The following is a 13,877-nucleotide window of genomic DNA, read 5'->3' on the forward strand; positions in this document are numbered from 1 at the left end:
GGTGTCCACTGGCCCCAACACACACACACACACACATAGAGTGACACAGAATTAAAATTGAGTGGTGGAGCTGAGAGTGAACTATCAAAGGGAAGAAATGTCATGGGAGGGCAACTTGTTTTTTGCCATGTAATTTTCCCATATGCTGTTAAAGCAGAGCAGATGTCACTGAGTATTGGCAGGGGCAGACCTAGTGGCCTCAGGGACACAGTTTGGGATACATGGCCCTGTGAAGAGCCACATAATTAAGTCACGGACCAAAGGGGGAAGACCATGGAAACTGCAGAAGGAGGAAAAACGGGGTCAAACTTCCTCTGCACTCAGTAACCTGAAGGCTTGATGAAATTAGTCCAAACTTCCTATGACACGAATCGCACGAGGGGGAAAAAGGGAATGGATGGCTCAGTGGGGGGGGCGGTTATGAGTGAGACGCGTTTCCACGACCGAGATTTGTTTGCAGTTCAGCGAGTGTGCTTCGAAAGTGACATCATTCAAGGAATGGCTAGAATACCCCGATGGGGGTTGTGACTGCCTCGACAGCAGCGAAGACAAACCCAGCCTAGGAAATGGATGTGCCAAATTACACAATCCCACCCGCTGGGAGAGAGCTGCAGGTGTGTGCAGTTGTGGGTGTCTTTGTGTTTGCGTGAAGATATTGAGAATTTTATTTCTACCACAGAGAGCACGTTGTTACCTATATTTCCTCTCACCTTCTTCCTCACCTTCATCTCTCTGCTCTCAAGCCTCGTTCATCTTTTTCCCCATCTCTCTTTTTCTTTTGTGCTCAAATGTTGTTGGGGTTTTTTCTGCTCCCCTCATGTAAAATATATCTGGGAAGCTCTCCCTCTGTCTCGCACATATATGGCGCGCCCATTTTCTCTTTCTCCAGCTTTGTAAGTGCCATAATCTGGGCTACTCATTTCCACTCATTTAGAATCTAATTTTCTTGAGTTACCGTGTTTCTCTGCTGACTACGAAGCTAATGAACATTACTTATTGAGAAGCAGACTCGAGTCAGTCAGTGAACCAAAACTCTTGCACTTTGAATTTAAATAGCCTGTTTTTCTCCAAAAGGGATATCATAATGTGTTTTGTCAAAACATCAATAATCTATTATTTCCATGTGAAAAATGCAATCTTGAAAAAAAATGTTTTGTACCCATACTGCATAGACAAATCTGTGGCATTTTTTTTTTCAGGTTCACCTAATGAGGAGTTTCATGCGAAGGCAGATATTATAACACAATGTATCACTGGAAACGAGGACTCTAATCAACAAAAGCGATGGGCTTTGAGCCCAGATACATCTCTGATAAATCTATGTTATCTCAGTGTTATTGTACAGATTACTAAAGATGCCCTGTTACTTCTATGTTTATGTCCATAGAATGTATTTATAATCATGGAAACTGGAGTAATCAAAAATAAAATATCTATTCTTTATGTATCTTATTGTGATTCTCGTGAATATAGAACATCACATTCATTTTCAGAAGACTTGAAGTCAAGAGGTTTGGGTGTTTTGTGTTTGTGTGTGTTTGTACATACCCGCCAGACACTTTAATTATGTACACTTTGCTAATACTAAATTGGACCCCCTTTTTTCTTCTTCAATATTTGTGGCACAGATTCAACAAGGTGCTGGAAACTTTCCTCAGAGATTTTGGTCCATATTGATGTGATAGAATCACAGAGTTGCTGCAGATCTGTCATCTGCACAGCCGTGAAATGAGAATCTGACATTCCCCCACATCCCAAAGGTGCTCTATTGGATTGAGATCGGATGACCCTTGAGGCTATTTGAGTACAGATGATCTGAGCTTTGTGACACAGTGGGTTATCTTCCTGCAAGCAGGCATCAGAAGATGGGTACACTGTGGTCATAACCGAAACAGTACTCTGATCATCTCTGTAGGCTTTGGTGTTTAAATTACTAAGGGGCCAAGAAAATATGCCCCACACCATTACACCACCAGCAGGGCCCTGAAATGTTAATAAAAGGCAGGATGGGCCCATGCTTTTCTGTGGTTTATACAGCAAATTCTGACTATTCCATCCCATGTTGTAGCAGAAATCAAGATACATCAGACGACTGTTGCACAATTGTTGTGAATTTACATGAATTGCAACCTCAGTTTTCTGGTCTTAATCAGAGTGGCACCCAGTGTGGTCTTCTGCTGGTTTAGTCCATCTGCTTCTAGGTCTGACATGTTGTGCATTTAGAGGTGATCCTCTACATGCCAAGTTTTGTGTCAGCTTGAAGCAGTCTGGCCATTCTCCCCTGATCTATGGCATCAGCAAGACATTTACATCCAGAGAAGAGTTGCTCACTGGATATTTTCTGCATTTCACACCATACTCTGTAAACCCTAAAGATGGTTGTGTGGAAAATCTCAGTAGATGAGCAGTTTCTGAATACTCAGACCACCCCATCTGGCACCAACAACCATGTAACTTCTATCCAAGTAATTTAAATCCCCTTTCTTTCCCATTCTTGACCATGAAATGCATGCCCAAACGCATCAATACTCGATTAGATACTTGTGTTCACGAGCAGTTGAACGGGTGTACCTAATATAGTGGCCACAAAGTATGAATCAAACAAAAATATTTATGGAGAAAGCACCACAGTCCTAGACAATATACCTGACTACTATGTTCCTTCAAAAATCACACACTTTTTGCATTCATTAACAAGGCTGGCATGTTTTATCTTTGTTATAATTAACAACAAATTCCACAAGCAGACCAAAACCAAACAAGGAATTTATCCCACTAACAAGCACTGTCTTTGCATTCACAGCCAAATGAAGCATACGTTTCTGTGCCGTTGAACTCACTGTTGTCCAGAAACTGTGAAAAACATGGAGCCAAAAGCCAGAATGGTGTGTTCAGTGATGTATTCAGTAATTACAATGAGGACAAACAGTAAAGCTTTCTTTCTTTAGCTCATCCGAGTAGCAGAGGAGACACGTTCCCCTTGCATCCTCTGTGATGCCTTCTCGACACGGAGCTGCTGTCGAGGCAAAATACAGCGGCAGAGCTGTCAAAATAGGGAGAATATCACCCAGTAGTATGCATGCTTTATGTGATTTAAGTGGTTTTTATGCAGTGATGGAGTTGTGTGGCACAGACCATAAGCTACAAGCCGAGTCTGCACAGACAGCACTTGTTAGCCAGATAAATTCATTGATGTGTTTGGTTTTATGGGATTAGCTGGTAAAAAATAAAATAAAATAACACCAGCATTTTAAATGCAGCTTTGGGTGCAATAAACTGTGGCATCAGTGCAAGAATAGAACAAGCCCAAGTGTAATGTAGTATTCAAGAGTTAAAGGAGCCAGTGTGGTTTTATGGAGGTCCAGTGAACAACAGTAGTATCCTATAGTTCATCTAGCACAGGCATTCCCACCTGGCTCCAACCTAAAGCTACCTGTCGACTACATAATGATCTGCCCTCTGTAAGATAGATGGCCTGGAGATACCACTGACACCGCTGAGACTAAAGCCCGCACACTCCCAGTATGTGGGGAAAGTAACAACAGCAGGCAACAAGCACATTTTAAGCCTCAGCAGAGGATCCATCCTGCAAAAAACCTGTTACTGTGGAGTTCCCACTTGACATCTAATTTTTCCTACTAGTTGGTCTACTTGTGACTGGGAAAAGTTTCCTTCCTGCTCTAACTGCACTCATCACTCATAGCATTATCTTGCATATTCAGAGCTTTCTTTTTCTTTTTCTTTTTTTCTTGCAAGGTCGTTCCTCACCGACTGGAGCCACACTAGCTGCTATCGCTCTGTTGCATCAGCTGGAGTTCACCATCAGATGGCAGTCCACTAATGCCTTTCTCAGATGTGGGTTACTGGTGGCAGTGGGAAGGTTGCGTCAGTGGACTTATGGTGTCAGAACTCGCCAGCCTGTGTTGCTTCGGTGCAGACTACAGAGGACTCCCACAGGACTTCCCGAAAGTATCTTATCACTTAGATCACATTACAATGACTTTCAGTAGCAACAATTTGATCTTTAGTTCTAATCCATGCTACCAGGCATTTCACAGATCTTTCAGATCAAATGCACCGTGAGCTTGACTTTAGTGTGTGAGCTCAGTCCAAGAAAATCTGCACCATTTTTTTTTTTTCATGAAATACTGGAAACACCCTTTGAAGTTAAGCCTATTTTTGCCCCGAGAGGCAGAGAGCCTCATTTATCAGTGAAAGCCTAAATATTAGCCCTGTGTAGTGAAATAGACGTTTGCTTCTTTTTTCTTTTCTTTTTTTATCAAAAAAGATAGATATATAGTTAATACTTAATCATGTAGCTTATAAGACATCTGACCTTAAAAAACATTTGCAAAATCCTTTTTGGTTCTTTTAGTTTAGGAGTTAGGAATCCATCATATTTCAAACTTGTCCATTCGTCTACTGTTTGTACATAATATAAATAAGATAAACACTGCCTACTTTATGGTCAGATGTCAGATTAATGATTAGAACGAAGCCACAAAAATGATCTATGCAATGGAAACACCACAGAATACAGCAACAAGGCAGTCTGGTCACTAGAGGACCTCTGAAGTCTTCTCTTGGATACTAAAAAATTCCACACGTTCGTTTCTGTCCACTCCAGGAACGGTTAATACACACTGGAAGCATCTTCACAGCTGCAAAGATGCCCCGAGACCTCCTTGTATGACTGACAGCTTACCAGCTTGCTACTTTACGATACAGTTTTTTTGCCCACTAGGTAGCCCATGGCATTTGCTAAAGCTATGTTCGCTGTCACTTCCATTCACACATCCACATCTTCTCACAGCTTGGTTTTGCTCCCTTTTCCCACCAGTGTTTTGATTTATGGATTGAGCTTAAATTGGACATTAGTTAAGACAGAAATGATTTCCATTACGCACGAATGAAACTCGAATGATGTTTTAGCTCATTGTTTGGTAATGCCTGCTTTTCTGTAATGAATTCAAGTAAACTGACTGCCTGAGTTGAAAGAGGAACAGTGAAGTGGCGTCAAGAAATCCCCAGTCAGCAGTGATGTAATGGCTCATTTGAGGCCAGGAACACTGTGTGAATCGCATTCCTCGGGAATGAACTCCTTTAAAAGGAATCACACTGGTTTCCTGTTCCATGGTCTACAATGAGACAGACGTCAGAGAGCAAAACAGGAAATGACATGGATGAAAGCAGAGATTTACTGTACGTGACGGAAACCACTCAAATCCAAACACACCATTAAACTGTTTCCACCTCTCCCAGCAATATGCCTGATAAGCACAGGGATTTTTAACCTAAATGAGTTGGGTATTGCATTGTTATTTCATAGTAAGTTTACAATTTTATTATTATTATTATTATTATTATTATTATTATTATTAAGAAAAACTCCACAGAAAATCCACAAACGGCTGATTTTGCTTTTTTTTAAACACTCTTCAGTTGACTGGAGGTTTACACGTTGTTCTGGCTCTGCTTGGGAACAGATGCTGATGTTTAGTGGGCGTGATGTATACAGCGCCCATCACTGTAGTAAGCCAGCATTAGTTTGAACTAAGCAAAATACATGTGAGGCTCATGGGATTGTTAGCAATCAAAATGAATATTACTATGGGAACATTCAAATATCAACATGTTTGTGGCAATAAATCCAAAGTTTGGGAATTTCAACCAGAAAAAAACACAAGCTTCAACCAGGTGATCTTTATGTCGTGAGAACTAGGAACATCATCTTTCCAACTCTTCACTCACCATCGTCACCCTCCAGTTAGCTAATTCATGGTCTTAGTTTTCACCTAAAATAATGTAACTGCAATTTTTTTAGTGAGCCCAACAATTTTTATATGTTCAGGTGTGGGGCTGGAAAACCCATGCAGAAGTACGAGGAACAGAAAATGAACTTTTAATGAATTCCTGTAACACCCTGTGGGATATTACAAGAATGCAAAGCTGGGGAACATCTTTTTAGGCTCCAGTGTTGAGCTATACAGAGCTGAGGAAAAGGAACATAGGAGGCTGTTATGTTACCTTTATGCAGTCAAAGTGGAAATTGCTATGCCAGTCACTGTCGTAGAGAAAAAAATAGTCCTGCTGCAGGTCAGTGTTTACTTTCATTGAGCCAAAAATGATTTTAAGGCATTTATGGCTTACACATAAATATCTCACACGACTTTAAATTGATGCTATTTTAGAGATTGTTTATGCCTGTAGTCAAAGGTTTGGGCATCCTCAGGCAAACTGCTTGTTTTCTTGATTTTTGAAGTGAAAAGAAATAAATACAACCTGTGCAGCAAACATGCATTAAAAATGAGCCTTTCTTCAAATGTTTGCACACAGCCACTTATAATTTCTTCGAAATACAAAAGCTGAAAAAAAGGAATCGTGACTGTGGGAATTTTAAATTATATTTTAAGCCTACTGGTGTAGCTTTGCATGATTCACAGTTTAAAATAATCCTTATTTATCTTATACTGGGATTTGTAGCCTATTAATTTATCTACAGTCTGATGTAAGCCTCTCCCTGAGAGCTTCTCTCCCATTAAGACTGCACCCACTTTAAGTCAACTTTGTTCTGATTGCCATTGCAATTAGATGGTTTGTGGTGCTCACAGAAAGAGATGTGAACCTGAGATGAGCAAATTAGGGATGTCTGCTCTTACTGACGTGATACAAATCCAAAGGTAGAAAAGGCTTTTGGAAACCAAGCAGTCTAAAGTCTGAGAGCTTTTTACTTACAGTGATTATTTCCACATAGACTGACCTCATTATTTTAAACTTTGGCTATGCTTAATATGGGCATCCACCACTATCCATGCATCAATCCATCCTTCGGCTTCTCCACAGTTATATCTATATTGTAAAGCATACCACCAAGTCCTGCTTTTGTGAGCTCTGCAGGAATAACAAAGTGCTCTGAGTCCTTGATCTGGGCTCAGAGAGCAGCCTCAGTTATGTAAGACCCAGTCAGACTTTTACAATTCATTGTGTGTGTGTGTGTGTGTGTGTGTGTGTGTGTGTGTGTGTGTGTGTGTGTGTGTGTGTGTGTGTGTGTGTGTGTGTGTGTGTGTGTGTGTGTGTTGGGTGGTTGAGCAAGCTAATTCCTTGGGAGAGCGTTGTTAGCCTGGACCATTTGGGGGACTCTCAGGGGAAAGGCGTTGCTCCGGTCTCTCATCAGGCAGATGACAGAAGACTGCGTGCTCTGCATGCTGCACTCATCTCAGCCACGATGGCCTCGCTGCACAGGCCATATCTCTGCTTCATTTACTCATTGTCTGATAATAACAAGTGTCTCCTTTCTGCTGCACTCAATTACGTCTTCATTAGCTTGCTAACTAGTTTAAAACAAGTATTGTGTGTAGCGGTTTTAAGTCTTTGTGACATTTATTACAAGGATACCTGAGTATATGGGTGAGGGTCGTAAAGGGGACAGCGTGATTTTTATTACGTCTTCATTTCTCAGGACTATTCATTGTCTCATCATAGCATCAATTCATTCTAATTTACCAGCTAATGAACTCAGTTCATTCATCATTTAGTCTGTCTGTTATCTAAACAACGACTGGCTGACATATTGACCTCTTACTTCGCTGTGCTGCCAATCAAGCGCCGAGCTCATAGTAATGAGCGCATAAACAATAACGAGGAGGCGTTCCCAAAAGCCAAACTGATATATTACATCAGATCCCACTGAAGAGCAATCTAATAAAAATCATGCCGCATAATTAGCCGCTGGTGACTTTTCATGTAGCCTGCGTGGATTAGCGTGGCAGCAGTGTCACAGCAGCAAGAATCAGAGCGGGATGGAGGACCTGAAACATCACATTAGAATGACAAAGTGGGAAGCGATGCCGGTGAAATTCCTTTCACTCTTGCTTGCACTTCACCATTGTGTTTCCTGCATTCTTGCTGTTCCTCACCTTCATTTAAAATAAACAGGATGTGCCCATCGCTTGCGAGGGAACTTCCATCATGTGGAAGCCAGCTTTGTAACTATCCTGAGCAGCTGTGGCCTCAATCAGTCAGTCTGGCCTTTCTCTTAAGCGGAACAGACAACACAGTAGAAGCCGGATACTCCACACTTACCCCTCTGTATTTCCTTACTCTTTGAGCAGTCTCAATTTTTCTTTTAGGTTCCCATTATTCCTCTTATCTTTACAGTAGCATCACATTTGAAGCTCATTTGCTCTCGCCACTACACTCTTGTCTCTCCCTCCTTCACCTTTTGAGGTGAAGCGGCTCTCGTCCCAGTCAGCACGGTTAAATAGTTGGCCACAGTTCAAAGCGGGAACTTGTCTTTGTCTTCTAATGAGACATAATCAGACCAAGAACAGTAACTTAAGTGTCCAGCCTTTCCTCTTTTGGACTCTGTCACTGACATGCTGTCAAACAAATAGGCCCACCCAAGGAGTCTATCTATAATATATCACCACCAGGGCCGGTGATTATATCAGCTATAGCTGCCTAGAGATTCCTAATGACAAAACAATGGCAGTCCGAATAACTTCTACCCTGACAACTATGTTTTTCAGCAAGCAGATGTGTGATTGCAATAAGCAGACTCTAAATTTTTCAGGCTGCTTTTTCAATTCCTCATTCAGAATCATTTGAAATTCCGCTTTGACATGTTACCATAGGCTAAAAATACATTTGCATAGATCAGCTGGGTTACAGTGCCTCTGTCCCTCATTGTAAAATTACAAGTCGCAAAGAGTGACAACTTTACAAGCACAACAGTCACCTCACCCTCATGTGTTTCTGTGGCGCTCTGACAGACTGGAGGAGACACCTGCACATGCATGTCACTCGCTACACCTACACGCCCGTGAAATGACAGCAGAGTATAGAAAAAACCGCGATGGGAAAGTCTGCATTTTAGTCAAAACGCAGCGGTTTCCTGCCTTCAGTTCAAAGATTAGATTTGTGTTAGGAGTAAGTACACAGTCTAAATGAGCATTGCTTTTCTCAGCAGCACTGACGCACTTCCTTTTTAAGCCTGTGTCTGAGCTAAATTTGTGGTTTTCCTGTGCTGGTTGCTGAAGTGAAACTCAAAGAATAATCAGAACAGACACAGAGGAAGCAACTGCAAAAATAAAGAAAAACATTTGAGGGTCTTATGAGACATGAAGTGTGACAATGGCAGAAGTCAGTTTAGAGAGAAAGAAGATGTGGGCACATTGAGTGTTAGTTGTGAACACTGTCAGGAGGTTTGGGGTGTTTTGCTGGTTTTTTTAAGAAAAGTGACAACCGCTCAGACTTGTGTGGCAAATCATATGTGGCTGGTAAGGCCAGAGTCTCTGCACAGAGTGAATATGTTTTTAAAAAATGGCAACATTTTAGCCCTGCAACCAACCTGTGGAGGGTGTACCCCACTTATCGCCCTATGGTAGCTGGGATAGGCTCCAGCTCCCGTGCAACCCTAATAAGGATAATTGGAAGGAAGGATGGATAGAAAACATCAAATTCATTACAAATCTCTTTTTATTTTTACATGCATTCATCTGTATATACATTATATATTATTAAAACAAAACAAATATCATAAAGACCTGTACACCAGAAATGCCCTTCTAGTTAAAATTAGTTTGAAATTAGCCTAAAACTTTTGTGCCGTCTAAGATTTTGATCCAGACAATGCTCAGCTTTCTTCAAAACTACACAGCCGCGAGGATTTAGAGCCCTTTCCAGGCATTGCACTTATGGGATTTTTTTTTTTTTTTTTAATGTGGGATAAACATGCTTTCTATACTCCAGGCAGTGTTTTTGTTGTGTTTTTTCTTTCTTTTTTGTCACATGCCCAAACAGATGGAAGCTTTGTCTCATTTTAAGAATATGTCACACATCCTGGATCTGATGCTGCAGGCGGACGTTGTCTTTGCTGGCTGGACGCAGCATCGCCGGGGGTCTGTGGGAGTTCTTGCATTTTCGGAATGGACTGCCCTTTTAATTTCGGATGTTAACCTTTTCCCCCGGAGCGGCGAGGGGACCATTTGCTCCATCAGATCTGCTCTGGTGTATATCTCTCTTTCTGCTCAGCAGTAGCCAGTCGTGTCGCCCCCAGCCTATTCCCTATCCCCCCCCCCCTCCATTATTGTACGTAGCTCACTTTTGCTCTCTGTTCACATCTCTGCAAAAAGAAAGAAGAAAAAAAAAGCACAGGCATGTAAACAAACACATCAACATGCAGTGACTAAGTGAGCCTTGTAGAGATACACGGGGAGTTACGATTAATTTGTAACGTTAATTCGCTTTGTGTCGAGACCACTGATAGCAGTGGATTTATGCTTTGCTCCCTGTTGCTTGTGTGCATGCTCTGGGTGATGCGTGTGTGTTTAGGGGCCTCTGGAACACCACTGCTTCACCGCTGATAGCAGGATCATGACGCTCATGTAGTCAAGTATGCCATTATCGCTAAAGCGCGTGTAGATAGTCCACCTGAGTCCTCAGACATGGTATTTACACATAAAGGGTGCTCAGAGATAAACAGCAGGGGGTACAGTACACTGTAGAAACAAGGTGGATACTGCTACACAGTCCAAAACACCAAAGCATACGCCACGCTCATGTCGGCGCGTCTCTGCCACTGTAACATACTCCAACCTGCTGGCTTGTCGACTCAGTACAAAAGAAGTCAAGAAAAGATTGGATGATAGAGGGTGTAATTTTCTTAAATACGCACCAGCAAGTTCCCGGTCCAACATGTCGATAAAACTCTCAAGATCCCTTGTGTCTCCCAGCTTGGCTGCAGAAAGAGGACAGAAAGAAATGGAATTTGAGAAAGAAACTATAAGAAAAATAGAGCTGCAGTGGAACATTTTTGTAGAGAAAGGCAGCTCAGTTCAGTGGTAGCCTATTTCCTTTGGACCAAACGCTGAAGTTATCTAAGTCTCGGCATTACATAAAGTTTGAACTGAACACTCAAACTGAGATAAAGCTGATTTTAAGAGCTCCAAAAAAAGCCTTGGCAGCCTCGTTCCCACCAGGATCTCTCTGTTGTAAGCTTTTTCTGTGTAAAGCCAAACAAAATTGATGAAAAAATATGACTGTCTCTTTCTGGTCACCTGATGTTTAACTTTAACAGTAGTCTGTGGATGCAACTGCAACAGCACTCATTAATCCACATGCGCACGCAGCCAAGAGCCGGTCTCATCACTGCATATAACAGCACAAATGACTCCACGCAGGAGCTTTGAAAGAAGAGCGCTGAGACGTCACAGCCACAGTGGAAGTTGCTTTGTTGTGTAAACCAAGACAGATTCCAGGGCATTGCAGATGCTTTCTGTGTAGCTCTTATAAAGTGATAGTGATCGCTGTAAGAACTGAGGCTATCTAGATGGAGATGAGCTGATAGAAGGCTCCAGTACCTTTTGATGCCAGCGTTATTCCTGCTGTGTGGAGCTCCTCCTCACTGGTATTCAAACTGTTCCCCATAGATGGTTCACTGCCTGGGGGAAGAGAGGGAAGCAATGAGGGAGTGAAAGGAGATAACAAGCACTAAGGGCAGTCCTTGCAAATGATCAGTGACAATGACAAAACTCTAACATAATGCAGGAGTTGCACGTAATGATGATAACATGCGATAAAAAAAATTAAAAGGTAAGTGTTCGGCGCTAGTGACTCCCATGTGTCGGCCTTTGAAAGCAGTTTGCCTGTTGAATGGTTAGGGGGGCAAAATACTTTCAATAATGACGACACATGGGAGCAGAGGGGGGGGAAACTGTTTCTTCTTTTATCTTATAACCGTCGACAAATGCAGAACAAAGGGGGGAAAGACAATTACACAAGATGGGATATCCGTAATTGCAGCTCATTCCAGTATACAGCTATTGTCACGAGCACAAACAGCCACTTTAATGGAAGTGTGTAGGGATGTGTCCTCTTGTACCACTAATTTCATGCAAATTAAATGTGTCAAGCTGCAGTTGTTTGGGCTGATAAAGGGGCTCAACTGGAGTCCACGGGGATTCCAAACAATGTCACTCACCAGCATGATGCACTAAATAATTACTTTCCTTCCCCCACACTTTGTACATTAGGCAGATATTATCTTAATCACTTCTCTAACGTATTCTTTTTTCTTTTCTTTTTTTTGAATAACTTACTGTAATCTGAGTCCTCGACTCCACTGTCTTCACTCAGCCCTGTGAGAGTTTTGGCCTCGTGCAGTGCTTTCTGGTAAGCATGCGGTCTGCTTTGAGAAGGGGCCTTCAGCTCCTCCACCACATCCTGGAACTCCTGGAGCAACTCACCAAGCTCCAAGTCCAAGTCTGTGGAAAATGTGACAGCAGTTGGAAAGAAATCTTCAAGATGGACTCAGCTTATTTCAGTAGTAAAAGAAAATAGTAGAAACACTGAAATAAATATTTTTAAAGACTTGATTAAATATGGGGACCTGAGAATGTTTTAAAGGGCGTTTCAAAGATACCAAATTCCTAAACCTAAGAAATATACATTAAAAAAAAAAAAAAGGAAAATCTAAAAACTACCAGCTGAAGTTTATGTCAGCGTGCTGCATCAGATAACTGGACATGTTCCCATATGGCATATAAAACAGTAGACGGACAGTAAAACACCTGGTCTGCAAAGTGTGATTAAAAATATATTTATATATATTACATCATAAATCAGAGTTGTACGCTCTCGGCTGCTATAAAAACTTTTTTAGCGCCGGCACCATTATTTTAAAAATGGGTGTTGCATAAACGCAGTTTAGGTTTTCTAACATTTTATTAGGCTCACATAAATATCTCAAAGTTAAAATTCTTTTTGGAACACTAAAATTAAAACAACTTTCGTGTGTTTGGTAGATAAGTAAATACGTATGATTACAGAAAAATACAACTACAAAAAGGATTAGGAATTTAAAATAAGTGTCACAGCGAGATGATTTTTAAATCTTCCTATAAAGCTTTTCTATCTTTTACATATATTTGTGTTTTTTTTAATCTGTTTAGTAAATTTAATAAAAGGCTGGGAAAACGTGCGCTATGATCCATCACTGAAATAAATTCAAATTATTGTCTCAAGCAGGCGTTGGACTCACCCATGGTACTGTCTGAGGACATAGCGAGACGTGAAAGAAAAGCGCCACGAAGCTGCTGTGTGTCTGGGTTCAGAGCGGTCTGATGCTGACACTACTACTGTACTTTTATTCTAAAGCCTTCCACACCCGCTCTGAGAGAGGGCCTGCCCAGCCAATCGTGTCACAGATTAAAAACCTCAGAGGTCGAGGGGACTGAAAATGGAAATGGGGAGGGGGCGGAAAGTAAAACGAGGTTGTTACGCAAGTGAAAGAGAGTGGGACTGGAATAACCCATTAAATGCTGTAAGCGGGGCTGTGGGAAAAATATCCGTTGGGGTTTTAGATGAAGACAGAAAAGAGGGGTGTCAAATCCTCGAGGTATTCCGTTTTGGGTAGGGGGCGTAATGCGGGGGTTTGGGTTTTATGTACATTAATATTATATTATTATTTTCCCGATATAATTTCCTGGCTGTGACACAAGTAATCTTAAACACAGGACACTTTGATAGGAAAGAGAAGTGTCGCACACGCTCCAAAACAAAACTCGGAACAACAAACTTTATTCTTCTTTCACACGTGCACTACTCTGCTCTGTCTGTAGGGGGCCTTAGAGTGCAAGCCTATGGGCCATGCAGTACTTTGGAACTGTCAGGGAAACTTAAAAGCCCTGCTGTGAAGCAATACCACACAAATAAATGCTGCATAACCAGTCTTGTTCTTTGATATCTTGAGATCTCAAGTAAATGTATCTTGCTTTCATGACTACGGGTCAAATTTCACCAACCGTTTACTGTCACTTAACAGCGTGATGATTAACCCTAAAGAAAATAAACATTTTCTTTTTTCTTCTGTTTTTTTT

General features: G+C 41.5%; 1 protein-coding gene across 1 annotated transcript; it reads right to left on the reverse strand.

Moving 5' to 3' along the window:
• Nucleotides 1-9,658: 9,658 nt before the first annotated feature.
• On the reverse strand, nt 9,659-13,173 carry si:dkey-27i16.2 (regulator of cell cycle RGCC-like). The gene is made up of 5 exons (XM_040016600.1): nt 13,040-13,173; nt 12,099-12,263; nt 11,361-11,441; nt 10,676-10,738; nt 9,659-10,123 (listed from the first exon to the last, which is right to left on the reverse strand). Exons 1-5 carry the CDS (start codon nt 13,059-13,061, stop codon nt 10,116-10,118), a joined length of 339 nt encoding a protein of 112 aa, XP_039872534.1. The 5' UTR covers nt 13,062-13,173; the 3' UTR covers nt 9,659-10,115.
• Nucleotides 13,174-13,877: the final 704 nt, after the last annotated feature.

Source organism: Simochromis diagramma, unplaced genomic scaffold, assembly GCF_900408965.1.
Source record: "Simochromis diagramma unplaced genomic scaffold, fSimDia1.1 OVJJ01000685.1, whole genome shotgun sequence".
Taxonomy (NCBI): domain Eukaryota; kingdom Metazoa; phylum Chordata; class Actinopteri; order Cichliformes; family Cichlidae; genus Simochromis; species Simochromis diagramma.

Bases quoted from the DNA above. Each gene is read 5' to 3' on its own strand.
- si:dkey-27i16.2 (XM_040016600.1), bottom strand. From the start codon at position 13,061: ATGTCCTCAGACAGTACCATGG. The intron at 11,442-12,098 runs GTAAGTTATTCA...CTCTTCCCCCAG, and splicing joins AGTCGAGGACTCAGATTACA to GCAGTGAACCATCTATGGGG. The intron at 10,739-11,360 runs GTACTGGAGCCT...CTCTTTCTGCAG, and splicing joins AATAACGCTGGCATCAAAAG to CCAAGCTGGGAGACACAAGG.